This window comes from Portunus trituberculatus, chromosome 50 (assembly GCF_017591435.1).
Source record: "Portunus trituberculatus isolate SZX2019 chromosome 50, ASM1759143v1, whole genome shotgun sequence".
Taxonomy (NCBI): Eukaryota; Metazoa; Arthropoda; class Malacostraca; order Decapoda; family Portunidae; genus Portunus; species Portunus trituberculatus.
Genome location: NC_059304.1, coordinates 31,110,771 through 31,136,557, shown reverse-complemented (window position 1 = coordinate 31,136,557; position 25,787 = coordinate 31,110,771). Strand labels below are relative to the sequence as shown.

The window sequence follows — 25,787 nt, the reverse complement described above, 5'->3', positions numbered from 1 at the left end:
CTTAGGTGGTACTCATGAATTTTCTGCCTCCCATATCCCTTCTACCTCTGGTGAATTTTCTGGGTTTAGGTCAAAAGAAGTGAGTGCTGAAGAAGGTGAGATTGAAGATGAGGTTCCTTCTGGCAGTATTCTGTTACAAGCAGCTAAGGCCTATGTGCCCGTGGATGACTGTTCTGAAGCTATTGAAGAACCGATTGCTGCAATGGTGAATCACTGGTTTTCTCATGGTTTGAAAGATGAAGACCATAAGGAGATTTTGGCAGATGAGGTTTCTAAAAGTCCTAGAAACTGTAAGGCACTTATTCCAGTCGAGTGCAACTCACAAGTGCTGGATGCCCTACCCACTGAGGCAAAGAAAGCTGATTTCAGACTAAAGAAAGTCGGCAAGGATATAACTAAGGCTGCCACTATCATTGTTAACCCGTAAAGTCCGACAGGCCTTAAATAGGGCTACATTGCACACTTCCGAGAGTCCTTAAATGGGGCAGCTACTTTGAGCGCTAATAAAAACCGCGCTAGCATTGGTAGCGCTGCTATATTTGGTCATGACGTAGGCCTATGGTAGTACTGTCAGCTCCCAGGAAGCACACCGCTCTAGCCAGCTTTTTTTTTTTTTTTTTTTAAAGGGGGGTGAAGAGAGGAGGTAGCTAGCTGAAGAGAAAGTGGGTGGGAAGAGAAGGGGTGAAGGAAAGTAAGAGAGAGATAGATGGTGGGCTTGACCACCTTGCTAATTTTAGGCTCTAGCCAGCTAGTCTCCCGCAAATTTCTGTGAGGTGCGTGAGCGTGTGTCGCGTGATAATTATTTACGTATTTACGTATTTACTTATTTAAAGAACTATTATTTACAACTATGGCTACTGGTGCTAAGAGGAAGCTAAAGTTTAGTGATAAAAGTGATAGACAAGGCGGGACAAGACGGAAAGTGCACAGGTTGGAGGTAGATCCCGACCCGCTATTGTGACAACATCGTCACCCACGCTTGATAAAACATACGTAACTATAATCAGCCAATATGAGTGAAAACACGAAAACATGTGAAAACACATAAAACATGAGCAGTGCCTTACATTATGTAAGAATACACATAAAAGCACCTCCCCCGAGTTACCGCTACCACAATCTTCTCCAATTATCGGTTATTATTCTGAGACAACCATAGAGAGTAGAGCAATAAAAACTTGTAGGATGATGCATTGTCATGTCTACTAACAGCAGATTTTTTTCCAGAGTAATTTATAAGAGTTGATTTTTTTATGATAATTGCGGTAATGGGAGGGTGCGAATTTTGCGGCCATCGGTCTTAGCGGGTTAAATCACTTACTGTTCTGGACAAGTTTACTAATGAGGAGCACAATAAGGTTATTGGTCATGAGGTGGCTATGCTTAATGGGGCCCTGGGGTTGTTAGGGCATGCTAACTTTAAACTGAATATGAATAGACGGTATTTCCTCAAACGTGAGATAAACCAAAAGTATACCCACTTATGCACTGATAAGACTCCTGTGACTGGCTTACTGTTTGGGGATGATCTTACTCAAGCTACCAAACAGATTGAGGAGGCTGAGAGGCTGAAAAACAAGTTTACCAACAAGAAGACTTCCCATATTGGAGCTCCAGGTCTTGGGAAGATTAGTGGTGGCAAGCAATGTGGTTTCTTTGGGAAGCCAGCTTTCCGGGGTATGTTAACCCAGTTTAAACCACGGTTTACACAAACCTGCCACCAGGGGACAGCCGCCCTTCTTATCTCAGAGGGAACTCCTCTTCAAAAAACTCAAGGGGCCGGGGACACTACAATCCCCGGCAGTAATTCAGGTAAGGCATGAATTTGAAGCGGGTCAGCTTCACAAGTTTATTGATGAGTGGTGCAAACTTACTAGTGATCCTTTCATTTTGGACATTGTTAAACATTGCCATCTTGAGATCGATGAACAGAACATTACTCATTTATTTTCTGAGGAAGTGGAATACAGATTTAGTGATGAGGAGAAAGTTAATATGACTAATGAAATAGATAAATTGTTGAGCTTGAAGGTTATCAAGGAGACTCACAGACAGGTGTGCCAGATTATTTCACCAGTTTTCTTGAGAGACAAAAAAGAGGGTGGCTATAGGATGGTGCTTAATTTGAAAAAACTCAACTAATTCATGAATTACAACCATTTCAAAATGGAAAATTTTGAGCAGGCAATTAGGCTAATCAGTTCAGGTGCTTCCATGGCTTTTTTTTTTTTTTTTTTTTTTTTTTTTACATTACAAGGGCACTGGCCAAGGGCAAACAAAGTGTTGGAAAAAAAAAAATCCCGCTGGTTGCCAGGCCCTGTTAAGAAGAAAGTAGAAAGAGAAAAAACAAAAAAAATCTAAAAGGAGGGTCCAGTTAACGTAAGAGGTGTCTTGACACTCCTCTTTTGAAAGAGTTTAAGTCATAGGCAGGTGGAAATACAGACACAGGTAGAGAGTTCCAGAGTTTACCAGTGTAGGAATGAAGGAGTGAAGATACTGGTTAACTCTTGCATTAGGAAGATGGACAGAATAGGGATGAGAAGAAGTAGAGAGTCTTGTGCAGCGAGGCCGCAGGAGGGGAAGGCATGCAGTTAGCAAGTTCAGAAGAGCAGACAGCATGAAAACAGCGGTAGAAGACAGATAAAGATGCAACATTGCGGCGGTGACTTAAAGAATCAAGACAGTCAGTTAGAGGAGAAGAGTTGATAAGACGAAAAGCTTTAGATTCCACCTTGTTTAGTAAAGCTGTGTGTGGATCCCCAGACATGAGAGCCATACTCCATACACGGGCGGATAAGGCCCTTGTACAGAGCAAGCAGCTGGGAGGGAGAGAAAATGGACGAAGACGCCATAGGACACCTAACTTCTTGGAAGCTGATTTAGCAAGAGTAGAGATGTGAAATTTCCAGTTTAGATTTTTAGTGAAGGATAGACCGAGTGTGTTTAATGTAGAGGAGAGGGAAAGTTGAGTGTTATTGAAGAAGAGAGGATAGTTGTCTGGAAGGTTATGTCGAGTAGATAGTTGTAGAAATTGAGTTTTTGAGGCATTGAACAAAACCAGGTTTTCTCTGCCCCAATCAGAAACAAGTGAAAGATCAGAAGTTAGGCGTCCTATAGCATCTCGCCTTGAGTCATTTAATTGTTGTTGGGTTGGGTGTCTGTTGAACGCTGTTGAATAATGCAGGGTGGTATCATCAGCATAGGAGTGGATAGGGCATTGAGTCAGATTTAGGAGATCATTGATGAATAATAGAAAGAGAGTGGGTGATAGGATAGAACCCTGTGGAACACCACTGTTGATAGTTTTAGGGGAAGAACAGTGACCGTCTACTACAGCAGCAATAGAACGATCGGAAAGGAAACTGGAGATGAAGGTACAGAGAGAAGGATAGAATCCGTAGGAGGGTAGTTTAGAAATTAAAGATTTGTGCCAGACTCTATCGAAGGCTTTCGATATGTCAAGGCCGACAGCAAAGGTTTCACCGAAGTCCCTAAAGAGGATGACCAAGATTCAGTTAGGAAAGTAAGAAGATCACCAGTAGATCTGCCTTTACGGAAACCATACTGGCAATCAGAGAGAAGGTTGTGAGCTGATAGATGCCTCATTATCTTCCTATTAAGGATAGACTCAAAGGCTTTAGAAAGGCAGGAAATCAAAGCTATAGGGCGGTAGTTAGAAGGATTGGAGTGGTCACCTTTTTTAGGGACAGGTTGAATGTGAGCAAACTTCCAGCAAGAAGGATAAATAGAAGTAGAGAGACACAGATGAAAGAGTTTGACCAGGCAGTGAGCGAGTTCGGAAGCACAGTTTTTGAGAACAACAGGAGGGACTCCATCCGGACCGTAAGCCTTCCGAGAATCAAGGCCAGAGAGGGCCAGGAAAACGTCTTTATAAAGAATTTTAATTTTAGGGATGAAGTAGTCAGAGGGTGGAGGAGTAGGAGGAATATGCCCAGAATCATCCAAAGTTGAGTTGGTAGCAAAGGTTTGAGCGAAGCGTTCAGCTTTAGAAAAGAAGAGACAGCTGTAGAGCCATCTGGATGAAGTAAAGGAGGAAAGACGAAGAAGTAAAGTTGTTAGAGATATTATTGGCTAGATGCCAGAAATCTCGAGAGGAGTTAGAATTGGAAAGACTTTGACATTTTCTATTGATGAAAGAGTTTTTAGTAAGTTGGAGAATAGATTTGGCATGATTACGGGCAGAAATATATAGGGCATGAGTTTCAGCAGTTGGATGGCTACGGAACCGTTTGTGAGCCGCATCTCTATCACTGACAGCACGAGAACAAGCAGAGTTAAACCAAGGCTTTTTAGCTTTAGGGTTAGAGAAAGTATGAGGAATGTATAGCTCCATGCCAGAGATAATCACCTCTGTTATGCGCTCGGCACAAAGAGAAGGATCTCTGACATGAAAACAATAATCATCCCAAGGGAAATCAGAATAGTACTGCCTTAGTTCCTTCCACTTAGCAGAGTTAAAATGCCAGAAGCACCTCCGCTTAGGCGGGTCCTGAGGCTGCACTGGAGTGATAGAACTGGTAACGGAAATTAGATTGTGGTCGGAGGAGCCCAACGGAGAGGAAAGTTTAACAGAGTAAGCAGAAGGGTTGGAGGTTAGGAAAAGATCAAGAATGTTGGGCGTGTCTCCAAGGCGGTCAGGAATACGGGTAGGGAACTTCACTAGCTGCTCTAGGTCATGAAGGATAGCAAAGTTGAAGGTTTGTTCACCAGGTTGGTCAGTGAAAGAAGATGAAAGCCAAAGCTGGTGGTGAACATTGAAATCCCTAAAATGGAGATCTCAGCAAAGGAAAGTGAGATAAGATGTGCTCCACCTTGGAAGTCAAATAGTCAAAGAATTTTACATAGTCAGAGGAATTAGGTGAGAGGTATACAGCACAGATGAATTTAGTTAGAGAGTGACATTGAAGTCTTAGCCAGATGGTAGAAAATTCTGAAGATTCAAGATTGTGGGCACGAGAGCAAGTGGTGTCGTTACGCGCAACATCCAGCTTTGGATTGAAAATGAGGATAGAGCAAGTAGGAGGGAACAGAAAAGGGCTGCTGTCAGTAGTCACAGACAACTGTGTTTCGGTTAGGAAGAGAAGATGAGGTTTAGTAGAGGAGAGGTGGTGTTCCACAGATTGAAAATTAGAACGAAGGCCACGAATGTTGCAGAAATTGATAGTGAAAGTATTAGATGAAGTGTCAAGACACCCAAGGTCGACAGCAGAGGGGCAGTCCGACCTGGGGACATTTATGGTCCCCTCCCCAGAGGGGGACTCCGAGGCAGGGCGTGGTGAAGCCATTATTAAATTTTGATTTGAAGAGAGTGTAAAAGTGTAAGGTGTTGTAGTGTAGTGTAGGAAGTAGTAGAAGTTGTCTTTAGAGGGCAGGCTGCAGCTGCTCAATTGTATAAATGAGACCACAAAGGGAACTGGGAAGAGAGGACACGGGGAATCTGTTGATATTAGCATGCTTATTATTCAGTCAAAATTGCAGAAGAGCAGCAAAAAATATCTTTGTTTTCAATGGGCAGGGAAGATATACCAATTCACTTGCCTTCCTAATGGTGTTTCTGCAGGCCCTCGTCTTTTCACTAAACTTTTGAAGCCAGTTTTTTCTTTTTTTGAGATTAAAAGGCTACACCATTACTTCCTTTATAGATGATACTCTTATGTGTAGCAACTCAGTTGAGGATTGTGTTGCTTGTTTGAAGGATACTGTGGAGATTTTGCAAAATGTTTGGTTTTCTATTAATGTGAAAAAATCAGTTTTGGTGCCTACGAAACGCATAGAATATCTTGGTAACATCATCGATTCTGATGCCATGACTGTCACACTCCCTGCTTGTAGAGTGGAGAAGATTGTGAAAAGTTGTTCATCCTTGGCCAGTAGAAATAAGGCAAAGATCAGAGAAGTAGCTTGGGTAGTTGGCATGTTGGTGGCTGCCATTCCGGCTGTTAAATTAGGTAAGCTTCATTACATAATTTTAGAAAGGGCCAAAATTGTTGCATTAAAGGTGGAAAAGGGTAACTTTGACAAAGTTATGACTATCTCAAAGGAAATGAAAATGGAGCTGAGTTGGTGGATCTCTGAAATAGAGACACAAGTTAGGAAAATTATTCGGCCTGATCCTTCTGTTGAAGTTTTTACTGATACCTCAGACTTAAGTTGGGATGGTTGTGTTTTAGAGCATTCCACCAATGGTAAATGGACATCAGAAGAAAGCTGCCTACACATTGATGCAAGGGAACTCAAGGCCATTTTGTTTACCCTTCAATCTTTTGCTTACTTGCTTAAAGGCTGCCATGTTAAAGTTATGTGTGATAATACCACAGCCATTGCTTATGTTAATGAGATGGGTGGAACTAAATCACTAGTGTGTAACTCTATTTGCATTGATATCTGGAATTGGTGTATTTCCAATGACATCTGGATTACTTGTGCACACATACCAGGAAAGAAGAATGTGTTGGCGGATACAGCCTCATGTAATTTTAATGACAGACATGAATGGAAACTTAATCCAAAGATTTTTAAGGAGTTGTGTGTAGTTTTTGGAACTCCCTCCATTGACTTATTTGCTTCTCGCTTAAACAAGCAAATAGATTGTTTTTCCTTGTGGACACCTGATCCAGAAGCAGACCATGTGGATGCGTTCACATTAAATTGGGCCAGTTTCGATCTGATTTACCTTTTCCCACCATTTTCTCTTATTACTAGGTGTCTACAGAAGATGAGGGAGGAGAGAGCAAAGGGGTGGATTGTTGTTCCAATGTGGACTTCCCATCCTTGGATGAGCCCTCTTCCGCAAATGTTGGTCAAGGCCCCCAGGCTCATCACTCAGAAAACGAATGTACTACGACATCCCTTATCAGTGGAAGAACATCCGATTATGACCCACACCCAATTGATGGCATGTCTTTTGTCAGGCAACAACTTAGAGGGAGAAGTGTATCGTCAGAAGGTACAGAGATTATCATGGCATCGTGGAGACCAGGTACGATGCGACAATATAGACCACACATTAACAGATGGTCATCATTTTGTGATAGATGAAATATCAATCCCTCTACTCCCTCTGTAACTAATGTTTTGAATTTTCTTTCGGAGACATTTCATAGAGGACTGGGGTATGAGTCCGTTAACACGGCAATAGGTGCTCTCTCTGCTTTAGGAATTATGTTGGAAGAATGTAGAGCTGGGAATCATCCACTTATCAATAGGTTTATGCGTGGTGTGTTTAACTTGAGACCCTCTTGCCCTAGGTATGCTGAAACTTGGGATGTGCGGCCAGTATTGCAGAAGCTGAGGTCCATGGGCCCATTACCAGACCTGTCATTGAAGTCTTTAACTTTGAAATTGGTGATGCTTATGGCATTGACTCAGGCTGCGAGAGTACAGACCTTACATTTATTATTGTATTCCAATGCTATTGTTGACAACAATTCTGTATCTCTTTTGTTAGAGGGCAACATTAAGCAGTGCCGTCCTAAGTTTAATGTTAGAATGCTTAAGTTTCATGCTTATTTACCTGATTCTAGAATTTGTGTTGTGAATCTGAGAAAGGAATTTAGGAAGTATAATGGGAAACTCCTCATCAGTTTGGTGAAGCCACATAAAAGTGTTTCCAAAGATACAGTGTCAAGGTGGATTAAGACTGTCCTTGCCGACTGTGGTATCAATACTAAAAAATTCACGACTGGAAGTGTTCGACCAGCCTCTGCTTCCAAGGCCAAAGCCATGGACGTCCCAGTTCCCATTATCTTATCTAAGGCGGGTTGGACTCAGGAGACAACCTTTGCTAAACTCTATAATAAGGAGATCACTCAGGTTTCAGATTCTTTTCAAGAGGCCATACTGGATTCTGAATTGTAATGTTAACAGGTTTCTCTATTCATTTGCATTGGAACTCAATTGACTTAATTTGTTTTTTATACATGTACTATATGTTTTTTGTAAGGGCCATATCTGTGGAAGGAGAAGGATTTTTTCATACAATGAAGTTTGGATTCATATTTAGTTTGTTTAATTATCAATCACTCACTTGGAGAATGTTAAGTATTGTGTAGTTCTGAGAGTACACCCACATGGCTTCAAAAGCTCATGTGTAGCCTCTCCAGCAATGGCGATGGGATGCTGAAGTAAAATTATAGAAGTACATGAGACTTTCCATAGGTCAGTTGAAATGTGCTACGGATTTTGCGAAGCAAGCCACCGCTGCTGGAGAGAGAGCTTTCACATGCCCGCCACTCCCACCCTTCGGAAAGATGGGCTTTTGAATTTGGGGTTTAGCATTCCGACGGGCATTTTAGGGACCTTGTGGCATGTGGGTAGCTCTCAGTTCTTTAAAGTCTGCTGGTACCTTGATCTTTGCGTATCTCATGTGAAAGCTCTCTCCAGCAGCATTGGCTTGCTTCGCAAAATCCAAAGCACATTTCAACTGACCTATGGTAAGTCTCATGTACTTCTATAATTTTCCTTACATCTTCCTTAGTAACCATGATGTCTTGCATTTCCTTTATTTCCATAGGCCTTCCTCCCATAAAATGCTCCTCCTTTGTAAACACTTTGCAAAAGTTGTCGTTCAAAATTTCAGCTATATCTCCAGCATCCTCATATAATTCTTCCCCATATTTTACCTCCCTTATATTTAGTTTTCCATTTATGAATTTGTAAAACATTTTTGGATCACTATCACAGTTTTCCACCACCCTCTGTTCATATTCCTTCTGTGCTGTTCTCCTCACTTCAACATATCTATTCCTTGCTGTTTTGTAAACTTCTCTTGATAATACATCACTGTTTTCCTTAAGTTTCTTCCATGCCTTTTCTTTGTTCTTTTTTGCTTCTTCACAATTTCTATTAAACCACTGTTTATTATTTAAAGTCCTCTTTCCATAATATGGCACAAATTTTTTCACAGCAGAGTTATACAAATCCAAAAATTTATTGTATTTCAATTGCATATCCCTTTCCTGGTATACCACGGACCAGTCAATTTCATTAAAGAACTCCCTTATATGGTTATAATTTGCCCTAATATAATTTAATTTTTCCTCCCTGCGTTCCACAATCTTATTCGTGCTTAATTCCATATCCAGCTCAAAGCTTAGGACATCAAGATCGCTTCTCCCCAAGGGACATTTATGTTCAATTTCCTCTTTTAGAGAGATGCCCCTGGTAAATACCAAATCCAACCTTGCTGCAACATCTTGTCCCCTGCACCTTGTTTGTGATCTCACCCACTGTGTCATCAAGTTATTTGTTGCTACCTTTAACAATTCCTCTGCCCACTCACAACCGCTCACCACTTCGTAGTCTTCCCACACTATTTCTTTACAATTAAAGTCTCCGACTATCATCACTCTATCCTTTCTGATGAGTTCTTGCTTCATTCTGTCTAGAGTATTTCTCATCACCATTTGATACTGTTCATATTCCCAAGCACTGGTTCTGGGTGGTATGTATACTGTTATAATATTAATGTCCCTCTTGCCATCTGTTATAAGTATACTTATCACTTCCTCATTTCTCTTACTATAGTTCACCTCCTTCACTATCAGATCTTCCTTAGTAAGAACCATTATACCACCATCTCCTTTATTTTTCTATCATTTTTCCATACTTTGTAGTGTTTTACAACAAACCAGTCTAGCTTTATTTCAAGCCTTAGCTTTGTTTCCACAACACACATTATGTCCAGTTCGTTATTTCTTAGGTAATCCATACATTCTAGCCTCTTAGACAGAAATCCATCCATATTCATGTAAGTCACTTGTATTCCATTCCTAGTCTCTTTCTTCCATGTAATGTCTATTCCGCCTGTTTTATCCACCACTTCTTCAGCCTCCCATTTCTCATCCTCCAAAAAAACTTGGTCTTTTCCTCATCTGTTCTTTTGTCGTTCCTCTCTTTCACTTCAGTTACAAGCTCTTTCATTTTCATTCGCTCATCCTGTGACATATTTCTTCTTATGTAAATTGTTTTGGTTTCCTCCGAGTCTTTAAGTTTCCAAGCCCTCCTCAACAAGGCCTCTGCTGCCACCTGAGACTTTAATTTCAATTTTAATGGTCTATTCTTGCCTTCCTCAAAAGCTCCCAATCTCACACTTTCTTCTACCTCAACATATAGGTCCTCTTCCTCCACAGAGATCTTATTCAGTAAAGACTTAATCCTGTCATTTTCCTTATTCCTCCTATCCTGCCAGTTTCTGTTAGTTTCCTCCCTCAATCCTGTTATGATCACACATCTTTTCTTTTCAGCAATATCTCTCACCACATACTCATTTTCCTTTAGTGCCTTTACCATTTCACTCTGCGTAATCATTTTATTTTCCTCTTCCTGCTTTTTCACTATCTCCCTAAAGGACCTTTGTACCTCCTGATGTTCATGGTTCACTTCTTTCATCCTAGCATCAATTAGATTAAGGCATTCCTCCTTCCTCAAGTCCCCTACAGATATTTTCATCTCCATTTCTAGAAGTTTAGCCTTCATCTCTTCACATTGTTTCCTTAGTTGTTGGTTTTCTTTCTCCATCTCTACTTTTTCTTTCAATAGCTCTTTATTCGCTATCGTTAACAAATAGATCTCTTTTTTTAACTAATCATTCTCGGCTATAACTCTATCCAGTTTTTCTTCTATGGACAAAATGTTTAGGAACTTACTTTCCAGTGCCTGGATTCTTGCATCCATATCTAATTTCTCCAGTCCTCTTGGAGTAGTTACAAAACCTTCAAAATCTTTGGGTTGTCTAGGAGTAGCCGCCATGTTTGTCATTGTCAGCTGATTACGACCAAAACAATCACCGCCCACACTCTCATCTCAGGGACCACTCTCCATATCCCTCACTTTCAACACTATGCGACAGTAGGACATCAACAGGACACTAACTTAGAGGTACCCGAGCCCTGTAACACCATAGGTATTTTCACTACTTCCCGTCCACAGCCAGAGACGAGCCGTCCTCTCTCAGCGACGGCGAGTGTGTGTGTGTGTGTGTGTATTTACCTAGTTGTATTTACCTAGTTGTAGTTTTACAGGGCCTGGGCTTTATGCTCGTGTGGCCCCGTCTCCATATCTACACTTCTCCAATCTTACTTTAAAAGTGTGCACACTCGTTGCAGACACTACTTCTTCATCTAAACTGTTCCACGTCACAATACATCTCTGCGGGAAACTATATTTTTTAATATCTCTCAGACATCTTCCCTTTCTCAGCTTTTTACTATGCGATCTTGTGCTTCGGATGTCATATTCTTCTCTCAAGATCAGTTTCTCATTATCCACTTGGTCCATTCCATTGATCAATTTATACACTTGTATCAGGTCTCCTCTCTCCCTTCTTTGTTCCAAGGTTGGTAGATCCATAGCCTTTAGTCTCTCCTCATATGTCATCCCTTCAAGTTCTGGGACCATTCTTGTAGCCATTTTTTGTAGCCTCTCCAATTTTCTTATGTGTTTCTTTTTATGAGGGGTCCACACTACTCCTGCATATTCCAATTTAGGTCTTATTATAGTATTTATCAATTTCCTCATCATTTCTTTGTCCATGTAGTGAAATGCTACTCCAATATTCCTCAGCAAATTATATGTTTCTCTAAAAATTCTATCAATATGGCTTACTGGTTGATTGTTTTCTTCCATCGTCACTCCTAAGTCCTTTTCCTTTTTGACTTTCTCCAGTTCTACACCATCTCCCATCTTATAGATTCCCATAGGTCGTCTTTCACTCTTTCCCATTTCCATGACATGGCTTTTGTTCACATTGAATTCCATTTCCACTTCTTACTCCATTCCCAGATCTTATTTAGGTCTTCTTGCAGTATTTCACAATCCTCCTTTTGCTTTATAACTCTGCACAGTTTCGTATCATCCATAAACAAATTTATGTAGCTGTTCACTCCTTCTGGCATGTCGTTAATATAAATGAGGAAAAGTATTGGTGCCAATACTGACCCGTGTGGCACTCCGCTTTCTACTGCTCTCCACTTGGACTTCATATCTTTAACTACCGTCCTTATTTCTCTCCCCCTCAAATAATTTTCTATCCATCTCAATGTGCTTCCTTTTAAGCCACCCTTATCCTCTAACTTCCACAGTAATCTTGGGTGTGGCACTTTGTCAAACGCCTTTTTTAAATCCAAGTAGATGCAGTCAACCCATCCCTCTCTCTCTTGTACTCTATCAACTATTCTAGAATAGAAACTCAATAAATTAGTTACACAAGACCGTCCTTTTCTAAAACCAAATTGGCTATTTGATATTAATTTGTTGTCTTCAAGGAACTCGATCCATTGTTTCTTTATTATTCTTTCACACATCTTGCATATTACACTAGTTAGTGATACCGGTCTGTAATTTAAAGGTTCTTCTTTCCTTCCACTCTTATATATGGGAACCACCTCAGCTCTTTTCCATTCTATTGGTACTGTTCCATTTTCTATTGAGCATTTTATGATGTTGTATAATATACAACATCATAAAATGCAAGTCCTATATTATAGTCCTATATTATAGGACTTGCTAGTTCTTCCCTACATTCTTTCAGTATTCTGCCTGAGACTTCATCCGGTCCCATTGCCTTCTCTTCATCCAGTTCCTTCATTAACTTCATTAACTGTGTGTGTGTGTGTGTGTGTGTGTGTGTGTGTGTGTGTGTGTGTGTGTGTGTGTGTGTGTGTGTGTGTGTGTGTGTGTGTGTGTGTTTGATCTACTTTTTGAAAATGTGATCATAGTCAGTGATGAGTCTGGAAAAAAAAACTGATTAACAGTGTTGCACATATTTTGGAAACTATCTAGAACTTCCAGTTCTTTAGCATGCTTTTCCTCCATTATTTCAAGGGATCTTTTCTTCAAATTGGAGTTTTCTTCTCTAACCAAGTTAAATAAACTATCTCTCTCTTGCACCCTCTTCCTCTTTCTATTGGCAGACGTATTTGGGATAGTCTTTTGCTGCCCACAGTCTGCTTTCTGAGAAGGACCTGGGTTAGCTGGTTCTGCACTGCAGCTATCCTTGTAGTCGTTGTAGATGGTGGTGGCAGTGGCACTGCTTCCTGGGGGGGGAGGGGAGGGCCATCTTCTATCCACTCTGAAATATCAAACAAAATCCATAAATTACTTATTTGGAAATTAAAGTTAAAAACTAGTGTAATCTATACAAGCTTTAGGATGCAGTGCCATCCTTAGCCTTGGGTGCTCTGAACCATTTTCACCCCCGTGCTCCTGTCTCTCCAAAAAAAAAAAAATAATATAAGAAAGTAGAGTGGTAGGAGACAGTGTGGATATATATAGATATATATATATATATATATATATATATATATATATATATATATATATATATATATATATATATATATATATATATATATATGTGCTTACCATAATCTTCTTCACATAAGACCAGTAAAGGTGACGATGGATGTGAAGGCTGAGGTGACGGTGGTTTGGGTGGCTGAGGTGACGGTGGTTTGGGTGGCTGAGGTGACGGTGGTTTGGGTGGCTCAGGTAATGGTGGATTTGTTGACAGGCACATCACGACAGGAATTGTCGTACTGGAACTCTGCCCATTCAAGTTCCTCAGAAATCAAGTTTGCTGTTGCCTCCAACAAAGGACTTAATTTGGGTGGTGAAGGTGGAGGACCACCTCCAGTTGCAAACTTCTTCTTAGTGTATGTTGCATATTCCACCTTCACCCTGAAAGAAATCAAAGAAAGAAAACTTAAATGTGTGTGTGTGTGTGTGTGTGTGTGTGTGTGTGTGTGTGTGTGTGTGTGTGTGTGTGTGTGTGTGTGTGTGTGTGTGTGTGTGTGTGTGTGTGTATATATATATATATATATATATATATATATATATATATATATATATATATATATATATATATATATATATATGCATATACACTTTTCTCTATATTCCCTATGTCATGTTAGGTTAGGGTATGTTTGCTTTTCAAAGAACTCTTCACTAAGCAAGTTATTTTGTGAGCCAAGGTTTAAAAGCTAAGTCTTAACCAACAGCTGTATATTTTTACGATTTGTTCCTTCATCAACTAATTGTTTCTCTCTACTGGCAGAGCACTCATATGGGTTTGGTTGGTTAGATTATTGTTTGGTTGGTTAGGTTAGTTTATAGTATACATTCAGTAATGTGAAATACATCTGTGAATGTCTTCTGATGTGCTAACGAGTGTCTAATGACTACTGTAGAATGTATATTATAATTACTTACTTATTTCTGAGGTATCCCCAGGCTCTCTTCAGCTGCAATGAAGTTTTTTTCTCAGCGAAGGGATGAACTGCATTGAATTTCTTGGTAATTGTCTCCCAAGCTTCCTGTTTCTTTGCTATCATGGAGTAATTACCACTTTCATCAAGCACGATGTTCAATTGGTTGATTAGATCAACCAGCGTGCTTTTCTGGTCGCTGGTTAGCGATGTGGACTTCTCTCTTCTTTGTGACATGTTATCAGCTAATCGAACGAAATTGTTTACGTTTTCACCAGGTTTTCACTCACACGCTTACCAACCACAGCTATGCGGGGCTACCAACCATTCCGACGCTTTATACTTTTTTGGTAGGCCAGACAACTAGGTTGGCGAGCGCTCCAAACACAAAAAAGCGAATTGTGGAACTGTCATAAATAGTTGGTGCACGAGCCAAACAACATGGTAAGCGTTTTGGTTTATTGCCGTACCAATACATTCAGGAACCGGCTGTAAGGTCCAATCCTGATTTGTTGCTACATATACTAATTACCCACATGTAATTACATATGCCTATATGCCATTAGTCCAACACTCAGCAAAGAAAGCCATCCAGCACCTCTTTATAAAGATTGTGCCTAGAGAAGTATCACATCACCTCTGCACACATGCATGCCAGGAACCACCAGCCCAGCTGGCCAACCATATCTCAGATCCTTTCTGTGCTTGGCACCTCTTCTTGCTTCTTCCTGCCTTTTTTGGTGCCCGCTTCTTTGCTGCTTCCATTTCTACTTCTCCCTGATTTACCATAGCCACTCGGAGTTGTGTTGGATGCAAGAGGTGGTTGCCAGGCGAGGCTTTAGAGCCGCATTCCCACTGTGTCTTGTCTGCCCACCATGTGTTCAGCCGAAGACCGGTGTAGTGAGTGTTCCCACCTCTCCCTTCTCCAGTTCCAAGCATTTGTGAAGGATACTAAGAAGTGTTTTGCTAAAGAGAAGAAGCGAGCTAAGTCGTCTGGCGGTTCCAGTGAGAAGCATCCTCACCGGCAGGAGCCGGCTTCTGAAGCTCCTTGGGCCAGCAGGTTTATCACTGTAAAGTCTGATCTGGCTGCAATGAAGGCTTCTATTGCCCAGTTATCAGCAGTCTTGTTGCCCCCTGCCTCCGGTTCTGCGCTTTCAGAAGTGAGTGAGTGTGCGTCCGTCCGCCAGTTGGTACCGGGTGTAAGGGGGCCCCAGTCCCCCCACAGCTCAGGCCCTTCGGTGGTGGCTGCTGGTAGTAGTGGAGCAAGTCTCAGTGTGTCCTATCTCCCTGATTTAGCTCCGGGAGTGAGTGGGGGCAGGCTCCCTCTGTTCCAATCCCTGCCCCGGAGTTGGTGGTCGGGAGAGTAAGTTTGCATGTGTCCCCGCACTCTGCCCCGCCGCTGGTAGCAAGTAGCGTGCCTTCTCCCACTGTTCCTGGCCCTTCCACGTAGTTTTCGGGGCCTGATGGAATTAGCATGTGTGTGGCCCTTCTCCCTAGGCTGGCTCTGGAAGTGAGGGGGGTGTCCAGTCCCCCCAGCTGTTTTATGCTATTCCCCAGACTTTTCTGGTTTCGGGGGTGTGAGCTTGAGTGCTGCCCCACTCCCTAGCGTGGCCCCAAGAGTGAGTGTGGTGCAGACTCCCGCTATGTCAGGTGCTACCAGGGAGTTTTCAGGTCTTGGTGGAATGAGCTTACGTGCAGCCCCACTCCCCAGTGTGGCTTCAGGATTGAGTGGTTTGCAGGCTCCCGCGGATCCTGTTTCTTCCGTGGCCAGCCCTGGGGTCAGTGAATTGAGTCTACATGCTGCTTCTCTCTGTGGTAAGGCCTCGGGAGTTTGTGGGGAGCCAGCTCCCGCAAAGCCAGTCTCCTCCCAGATTTGGTGGCGGCACCACTCCCTGGTGGGTTGCAGGGTGATGGCAATTTTGCAGACTCGGCAGGCATGTCTTCTATGGGCCTGCCTCATGCTGATTTGCTGCATGGGTCAATGCCTTCGCAGGTCCCGCCCCAGCCAGTTGATGCGAGCGCGGATCCTGGTAGCGCAGTAGTTAGTCAGGCTGCTGCCATAGGCTGACCTTCGTTTTCTGAAGAGGTGGATGAGGTTTTTGATGACGTTCCTTCGGGAGAGGCTGGCACTCCGGATGAGGAAGGTATGTCCTCCTTTCGTGAGCTTCTTACCTCAGTGAGAGAGTCCTTGGGTCTCCCCATGCCCTCTTCTCTTGTTTCCACTCTTCAGACTGGGGACAGCACACCTTTGGGACTTCACAGCCTGGCCCCACTCTCTTGGTGCTGCCTCATTCTTCCCTGGCTCTGGAGGTTTGCAGAGAACAACTGGGATGTTCCCTGGGATCTCTAACCTGACTTCAGCCAAGTTCGCCTTGCCCAGGAGGTGGGCTTCAAGGGCAGAGAGGTGGTACACTCCAGAAGGAGATTCCTGTGGGGCTCCTCCTCTTAATGATGAGCTGCTTCATTTGGTGGTGAGTAAAGATTTGACTGTGAGTCTTCCATGGCATATGGCTACTCAATTAGAAGATATTTTGAGTAGTCTGGTTGATATCACTTCCAGGACAGATCAGGTTCTAGGGGCCCTTGCTGGCCTTTCCAGAGCTGCCACCCAGAGGGGCTTGGACTGCCTGGGAGCTCTTACCGGGGCAAATTTAGATATTATGCAGCCCTATGAAATGCTCCGTTTGAGGATGATGTTACGCAGGCAGGCTGTGGTGAGAAACCTCCCTAATACCTACGGTGACCAGGAGAAACGGCAATTGATGCGTTCCCCCGTTGGCTCCCACCTTTTTGATAGTCAGACTCTGGCGGTAGTGTAGCAGAGGGAGCTTGAGTCCATGCAATGATCCCTCTTATCCCAGATTGCTCATGGCCTGACTTCCACAGCTCGGGGCATCAGGGCTAGGACTGGTTGTGCCGTTGGTTCGGACACCTTGCTCCTCCTTCGGTTCCGTCCCCTCCTGCTCCTAAGGTGAGTGGTTTCTTTCGCTCTCGAGTATTCTTCCATGGCCACTCTTGGGGCTGTTGGGGATCTCACTAGGGAAGCTGCTGAAAGGCGCCCTGCCCCGTTCATGGTGGCACCCCCGGAACAGATCCTATTCTCAGATGCTTCCCAGCTCGGGTGGGTAGCTCACCTGGGAGATTCTCTGGCTTCGGAAGTCTGGACTCTGGAGGAGCAGGGGCTCCACATAAATAATCTGAAGTTTTTGGCAGTCTTTCGGCCTCTCCAGAGTTTTCAGCAGGCCTTCTCGGGGTCAGTGGTGTTTGTGATGTCCGACAACTTAACAGTGGTCACCTATCTAAAGAAGTCCAGGGGCGCTCATTCCAAACCTCTGTCAGCCTTAGCAGGGATGGTTCTCCGGTGGTGCGAGAGCTGTTCCATCTCTCTTTGCCCTGTTTTCATTCCAGGACACCGCAATGTGATTGCAGATGTGCTCAGTCGGGAGTGTGTCAAGTCAGAGTGGACTCTACATCCCGAAATTTGCAGGAAAGGTGTGGGGGTCTCCTCTGGTAGATCTGTTTGCCACAGCACTGACTCATCGTCTGCCCCTGTATGTATCTCCTCCTCCGGATCAGGGAGCCTGGCGATAGGATGCATTCTCTTTTCCGTGGGACAGTCTGGATCTGTACGCCTTTCTACCATTCGCTCTGATCCGCCATGTTCTGGTGAGGGTTCACAAGTCGCAGGCTGTGTGTATGACACTAGTTGCTCCTATTTGGCCTCAAGCAGACTGATTTTCCCTGTTGCTGGACCTGCTCATGGACAGTCCCCGGGTTCTTCCCATGTGGCAGTCTCTCCTTCGACAACCTCACCATCCCTTCTTCCATGGTTCTCTGGAGAATCTTCATCTTCATGCATGGCGACTCTCCAGTGTCTCTTCCAAGCACGAGGGTTTTCGCGCAAGGCTGCTAAGTTCATGTTTCGGCCAGTCAGGCAGTCAGCCTCAGTTCATCAGGCAAAGTGGAGAGTCTTTTGTGGTTGGTGTGAGTTGAAGGGTTTGGATCCATGCTCTGCCTCTGTAGTGCAGTTGGCTTTTCCTTATTGAATCTAAGCACCTGTCAGTGCCAGCAATTAGAGGTTATCGTTGTGCCTTACCTTCTGTTATGCGTCAGTCAGACATAGACCTTTCCACCAATCCAGACCTTTCTTCTCTGTTCCACTTCTTTGTGGTTGGTCTCTTGTCCACCTTGTTCACCTCAGTTACCTGCCTGAAACCTTTCCCTGGTCCGACGGTCCTTGTTACATCCTCCTTATGAGCCCTTGGACAGCCTCACTGATGAATGTCTCGCTTAAGACTATGTTTTTTCTGGCGCTCGCTTCGGCTCATCAGGTTAGTGGGCTTCATGGCCTGTCAGCTGAGGTTGGATGTCCATGATCTTTTCCTTCGCCCCAGATTTCCTGGCTAAGACTCAGTGTCCGGACCAGCATTCCTTTGACGAGTTCATTATTCCTGCTCTTCTTGATTTTGTAGGGGAGGACGAGGTAGACCGCCTTCTTTGTCCGGTGCAGGCAGTCCATGAGTATCTTCGCAGGACTAGGGATTGTCAGCCAGCCTGGTCTAGGTTGTTGGTCACAGTTTTGGATCCCAGACAAGCTGTCCACACTCATACCTTGTCTAAGTGGATTTGTCAGTGATTCATAGCGCCTATGTGAGTGTGTCAGAGGAGGAGTCATGCCTTCTGAAAGTGAACGCCCATGAGGTTCGGGCTATTGCAACTAGTGTTCTCTTTAGAAAAGTTTAGAGTCTAGACTTGGTCCTCAAGGCTGGTGCGTGGAAGAGTATAACCACCTTTGCCACTTTTACCTAAAAGATGTTACTCATAGGTATTTAGATACTTTTTCTCTTGAGCCAATAGTTTTGGCATTCACTGATGTTGGTTTAGTTTCATTCTGGTTTTCCCTTGTTGTCAGCAACAAGATTTACAGATACATTATTTTTCCGTTTTCGGGGTTTTGGCGATTTTGGAGATCGTGTCTTCCATCTTCAGGGTTCTGCTACATCCTCCCACCTATACTTGGAAATCAGGCATATGTAATTACATATGGATAATTAGCATATGTAGCAACAAAATAGTTTTTTAAAGTAAAAAATTTTTTTGTGAAAATACTTACCCATTTGTAATTACATAGTAAGAGACTCCCTTCCTCCCTCCCCTCTATGTTTCTGTCAGAGACTCCCTTCCTCCCTTCCCTCTGTGTTTCTGTCAATGTTGGCAGAAAGGATCCGAGGTATGGTGGCCAGCTGGGCTGGTGGTTCCCAGCACGCAGAAGTGACGTGGTACTTTTATAGGCACGATCTCCATATAGAAGTGCTGGTTGATTTACTATGCTGAGTATGGGAATATTGGCATATAGGCATATGTAATTACATATGGGTAAGTATATTAAAAAAAAAAAGGTTTTACTTTAAAAACTATTATTTCTTTGCAAACTGGATCCTTTTCTTTCTCTGTGAGTCATTTATAAGTGACTTTTTCTTTGCCCGGTAACTGCGGTACCCAAGGTCACGCCACAAAGTATCATGGACAGTACGGAGAGAGACACCAACTAATAAGTCATGATTCCCTTCCATAATTTGGTGTCCTGTAAAACTGAGATTGACCTCCAGCTACCTCCTGTGAAGTGTTCTTGTCCTCTCAGGTACCTTACGTAGCCTACCAAGTGACTTTTGTGCGAGTGGTAAATCTTTGCCCCCACCAGCTTTGAATTTTTGAATGAGCACCTGCACAGTAAGGAGTACTGTGCAGATTTCTTTGCTGCTAATACCTGCTTTATGGAGATTAATCATAGCCTGAATAGTTTTCTCATTAGTGCACTTTCCACCCATGCCTATTAAGCTGTGATGCATAAGAAAAGAAGTGCAATATTAGTGCAGAAAGCAGGGAGAAGCAAATAAGGCAGTACCAAATATCTACTCCCTATGACAACTGAGAGTGGCCTGAGCAGCCTCTCTCAGCAGCATGAGGGTAGAGAGGGGTGTATCTCACTGTCAGACATACGATATCTCTCTCGCCCCTCTTGGCTTTGTTGCAACAAAAGAAATACAGTCAACTTGTAAAGTCACTGCACCGCTCCCTAGACACGGTGACTTTTCACGCAGACTGTAGATATAACATCCATCTTTAGAACTAGAATCAGGATAGACAAAATAGAAGGGAACAGATGAGGGACTACTCTCAGTTGCCTCAGACACCTATGTTTCACTAAGAAAAAGAAGATTTGGTTTAGTAGAGGAGAGGTAGTGTTCTACATACTGAAAGATAGATCTATCAAAGAGCATTAATGCTGTAGAAATTAGCAAAGAAAAGTTGATGGGAGTGTCAAGACATTTAGGGTTGATACCAGAAGAGCACTCCAACCTTGAGACATTTATCATCTTTTCCCTAGATGTAGTCTGCATGACTAGTGCAGAAGTTGCCAATTCAATTTTGAATTCTAAGAAGGCTGTGTAACTTATTGAGGTACATGTAGTTTTGTGTCAGGGATGACAGTTGTCTTTAGAGGGTAGGCTGTGACTGCTCCCTTCAGTTGTAAGACACAAGAGGTTTGAAACATCTAGAGAGATCAAAGCTGGCTTTAATGTTAAGTTCACAATCCCATGAACTAATAGTCTATTAGACCTTCCTTATTACAACAAAGCATGCAAAAGAAGTGGGAAGCATTCAGTAATATGTATAAAAGAAGGAGGGAAAGAGATGTGTACCAAAAAGTAAATACAAATAGAAGATAAAACAAATACTGGTATAATATAGAATGTGAAGTATCACAGAAGGAGAGAGAGAGAGAGAGAGAGAGAGAGAGAGAGAGAGAGAGAGAGAGAGAGAGAGAGAGAGAGAGAGAGAGAGAGAGAGAGAGAGAGAGAGAGAGAGAGAGAGAGAGAGAGAGAGAGAGAGAGAGAGAGAGAGAGAGAGAGAGAGAGAGAGAGAGAGAGAGAGAGAGAACACATGAAATAAATGGAGGAAAAAAGTACAAAAGACCTATAACAAAATTACACAACAGAAAGAAATTAATGAAAATATTGTTATAAAAGAAAGGACAAGTTACAAGAATATTAAGAAGGAACCAAAACTATTCTTCAAGTATTTAAATAACAAAATGGAAAACAAAGAAAGAATAAATATTATAAGGTGAAGAAAGAACATCTGTTGGGCAGAGTGAACTGAGCAAAAAAAAGAAAAGGTCTAGAGGAAATCCAAGTGGCTGAGGAAGAAGTGTAGCTGCAGCTGGAGGGACTAAATGTTAAAAAGATCCCAGGATCAGAATGGGTGTTGGGATGAATGTTGAGAGAATGAATGACATTAGTGGTCGACAGTTTTATTAAGACCTTGTGAAAACACATTAGGAAGACAAGAAACAAAATTTCAATTTATAAAGGGAGTAACAGGGAAGATCCAGTGAACTATAGAGCAATGTCTTCAACAAGTATGATCTGTAAAATATGTGAAAAAAATAATGAAGGATAAATGGATGCAGTACCTGGGAAAAAAAGTGATGGTACAGCAGTAATTTGGGTTTAGAAGAGGGAGAAGAGATACTAAAAGACAAACCTTGAGTGTGTATGCCTCAGAAGCCAATTTTACTGATCCTTGGCATTCCAGTACTTGTGCTGCTACATCCAGATTCACTAACATTTGTCCATCATGGTCATGGTTGTTGAATATTACCTGGAATATAAAAACACAATTTTGTGACACAAGAATATATACTGAAGAGTAAAAATATGATAAAGCCTTCATATAATGAATCTCAATATAGTGAATATCATAGATATCAAACTGCATGGGCTCAACATGCAAGCCATGCGTCCAATGAACCATTTATCCTAATGAAAATGGCAAATTGGTTAAATTAATTGCCTAATCTGACTGATAGGGAGGCGGTGGCATAATGGATAAGGTGGTGAGCGTGGAATCGGGCAGACGTCTATGCCACTTGTCAAGTGGTTTAAAGTTACCTACATGTCACCATGATATCCAAGTTCTAGATGCTTACACCCAAGATCCACTTGGGTGGTGATATGGGCACTAATATGAATACCACTAAAAATAAAATTGCCCACTAATGGGCGGAAGCTGAACAACGTTTCCTACATACTCTTCAAGCGTTATGGCACTACAGGGCACAACGTACAAAAAAAAAAAAATCAACCCCTTCAATACAAGATCGTACGCATGCTCGAGAATCAGCTCCTTATACACACCTACGTACATACCTGATGCGATCCCTCCTATTGTTCTCAAAAACTGTGCTTCCATGCTTGCACCTTGCTTGGCTAAACTCTTTCAAAAATGTCTATCGACTACTACATTTCCTTCATGCTGGAAGTTCGCCTACATTCAGCCTATTTCAAAAAGGGTAGCCGTTCTAATCCCTCAAACTTCTGTCTTATAGCTTTAATCTCTTGCTTGTCTAAAGTTTTTCAATCTATTCTCAATAGGAAGATTCTCAAATATCTGTCACTTCACAATCTTCTATCTGATTGCCAGTACGGCTCCCATCAAGGTTGCTCTACTGGTGATCTTCTGGCTTTTCTTACTGAGTCTTGGCCATCCTCTTTTAGAGATATTAGTGAAACTTTTGCTGTTGCATTAGACATATCAAGAGCTTTTGATAGAGTCTGGCACAAAGCATTAAATTAAAAATTGCCCTCCTAAAGTTTCTATCTTTCTCTATGCTACTTTATCTCAAGTTTGTTTTCTGATTATTTTATTGCAAATGTGGTACACAGCCACTCTTCCTCTCCTAAATCTATTAATAGTGGTGTTCCTCAGGGATCTGTCCTATCACCCACTTTCTTTCTATTATTCATTAATGATAATACCACCCTACATCTTTCCATGTCCTTCCGGAGACAACCAACCCACACACACACACACTCGCCGTCGCTGAGAGAGAACGGCTCGTCTCCAGCTGTGGACGGGAAGAAGTGAAAATACCTATGGTGTTACAGGGCCCGGGTACCTCTAAGTTAGTGTCCTGTTGATGTCCTACTGTCGCATAGTGTTGAAAGTGAGGGATATAGAGAGTGGTCCCTGAGATGTGAGTGTGGGCGGTGATTGTTTTGGCCGTAATCAGCTGACATTAACAAACATGGCGGCTACCCCTAGACAACCAAAGGATTTTGAAAGTTTTGTAACTACTCCAAGAGGACTGGAGAAATTAGATATGGATGCAAGTCCAGGAACTGGAAAGTAAGTTCCTAAACATTTTGTCCATAAAAGAAAATCTGGATAGAGTTATAGCCAAGAATGAATCGTTCAAAAAAGAGATCTATTTGTTAACGATAGCGAATAAAGAGTTATTGAAAGAAAAAGTAGAGATGGAGAAAGAAAACCAACAACTAAGGAAACAATGTGAAGAGATGAAGGCTAAACTCCTAAAAATGGAGATGAAAATATCCGAAGGGGACTTGAGGAAGGAGGAATGCCTTAATCTAATTGATGCTAGGATGAAAGAAGTGAACCATGAACATCAGGAGGTACAAAGGTCCTTTAGGGAGATAGTGAAAAAGCAGGAAGAGGAAAATAATATGATTGCGCAGAGTGAAATGGTAAAGGCACTAAAGGAAAATGAGTATGTGGTGAGTGATATTGCTTAAAAGAAAAAATGTGTGATCATAACAGGATTGAGGGAGGAAACTAACAGAAACTGGCAGGATAGGAGGAATAAGGAAAATGACAGGATTAAGTCTTTACTGGATAAGATCTCTGTGGAGGAAGAGGACCTATATGTTGAGGTAAAAGAAAGTGTGAGATTGGGAGCTTTTGAGGAAGGCAAAAATAGATCATTAAAATTGAAATTAAAGTCTCAGGTGGCAGCTGAGGCCTTGATGAGGAGGGCTTGGAAACTTAAGGACTCGGAGGAAACCAAAACAATTTACATGAGAAGAAATATGTCACAGGATGAGCGAATGAAAATTAAAGACCTTGTAACTGAAGTGAAAGAGAGGAACAACAAAAGAACAGAGGAGGAAAAGACCAAGTTTTTTGGAGGATAAGAAATGGGAGGCTGAAGAAGTGGTGGATAAAACAGATGGAATAGACATTACATGGAAGAAAGAGATTAGGAATGGAATACAAGAAACTTACAGGAATATAGATGGATTTCTGTCCAAGAGGCTAGAATGTATGGATTACCTAAGAAATAACGAACCGGACATAATGTGTGTAGTGGAAACAAAGCTAAGGCCCGAAACAAAAGCTAGACTGGTTTGTTGTAGAACACTACAAAGTATGGAGAAATGATAGAAAAAATAAAGGAGATGGTGGTATAATGGTTCTTACTAAGGAAGATCTGATAGTGAAGGAGGTGAACTATAGCAAGAGAAATGAGGAAGTCATAAGTATGCTTATAACAGATGGCAAGAGGGACATTAATATTATAACAGTATACATACCATCCAGAACCAGTGCTTGGGAATATGAACAGTACCAAATGGTGATGATAAATACTCTAGACAGAATGAAGCAAGAACTCATCAGAAAGGATAGAGTGATGATAGTCGGAGACTTTAATTATAAAGAAATAGTGTGGGAAGACTACGAAGTGGTGAATGGTAGTGAGTGGGCAGAAGAATTGTTAAAGGTAGCAACAAATAACTTGATGACACAGTAGGTGAGATCACCAACAAGGTGCAGGGGACAAGATGTTGCAGCAAGGTTGGATTTGGTATTTACCAGGGGCATCTCTCTAAAAGAGGAAATTGAACATAAATGTCCCTTGGGAAGAAGCGATCATGATGTCCTCAGCTTTGAGCTGGATATGGAATTAAGCACGAATAAGATTGTGGAAAGCAGGGAGGAAAAATTAAATTATACTAAGGCAAATTATAACCATATAAGGGAGTTCTTTAATGAAATTGACTGGTCCGCGGTATACCAGGAAAAAGGTATGCAATTGAAATACGATAAATTTATGGATTTGTATAACTCTGCTGTGAAAAAGTTTCTGCCATATTACAGAAAGAGGACTTTAAATATTAAACAGTAGTTTAATAGAAATTGTGAAGAAGCAAAAAAGAACAAAGAAAAGGCATGGAAGAAACTTAAGGAAAACAGTGATGTATTATCAAAAGAAGTTTACAAAACAGCAAGGAATAGATATGTTGAAGTAAGGAGAACAGCACAGAAGGAATATGAACAGAGGGTGGTGGAAAACTGTGATAGTGACCCAAAAATGTTTTACAAATTCATAAATGGAAAAGTAATATAAGGGAGGCAATAGTAAAGGTAAAAAATGGGGAAAAAGTATATGAGGATGCTGAAGATATAGCTGAAATTTTGACCGACAACTTTTGCAAAGTGTTTACAAAGGAGGAGCATTTTATGGGAGAAAGACCTATGGAAATAAAGCAAATGCAGGACATCATGGTTACTAAGAAAGATGTAAGGAAAATTATAAGCAATCTGGATATTAATAAATCAATGGGGCCTGATGGCATATCTGAGAGGTTGCTAAATGAATGTAAGGATCAATTGTTGAACCCCGTATTTGATATTGTGAAAACCTCCATATGAACAGGATTAGTCCAGAAAGAGTGGAAAGGAGCTGACATTGTG

General features: G+C 42.0%; 1 protein-coding gene across 7 annotated transcripts in view; it reads right to left on the bottom strand.

The window, feature by feature from the left end:
* The window catches only part of LOC123500148 (mucolipin-3-like), a 608,730-nt gene that overhangs the window by 301,077 nt on the left and 281,866 nt on the right, over positions 1-25,787 (bottom strand). For 6 of the 7 annotated variants that reach the window (XM_045248826.1, XM_045248829.1, XM_045248827.1 and 3 more), the window contains one exon: positions 21,777-21,893. The exons of the other annotated variant lie outside the window; for it this stretch is intronic. In XM_045248826.1, the coding sequence (XP_045104761.1) occupies positions 21,777-21,893 (117 nt within the window). The remainder of the gene's footprint in view (positions 1-21,776; positions 21,894-25,787) is intronic. 7 annotated transcript variants of the gene reach the window in all.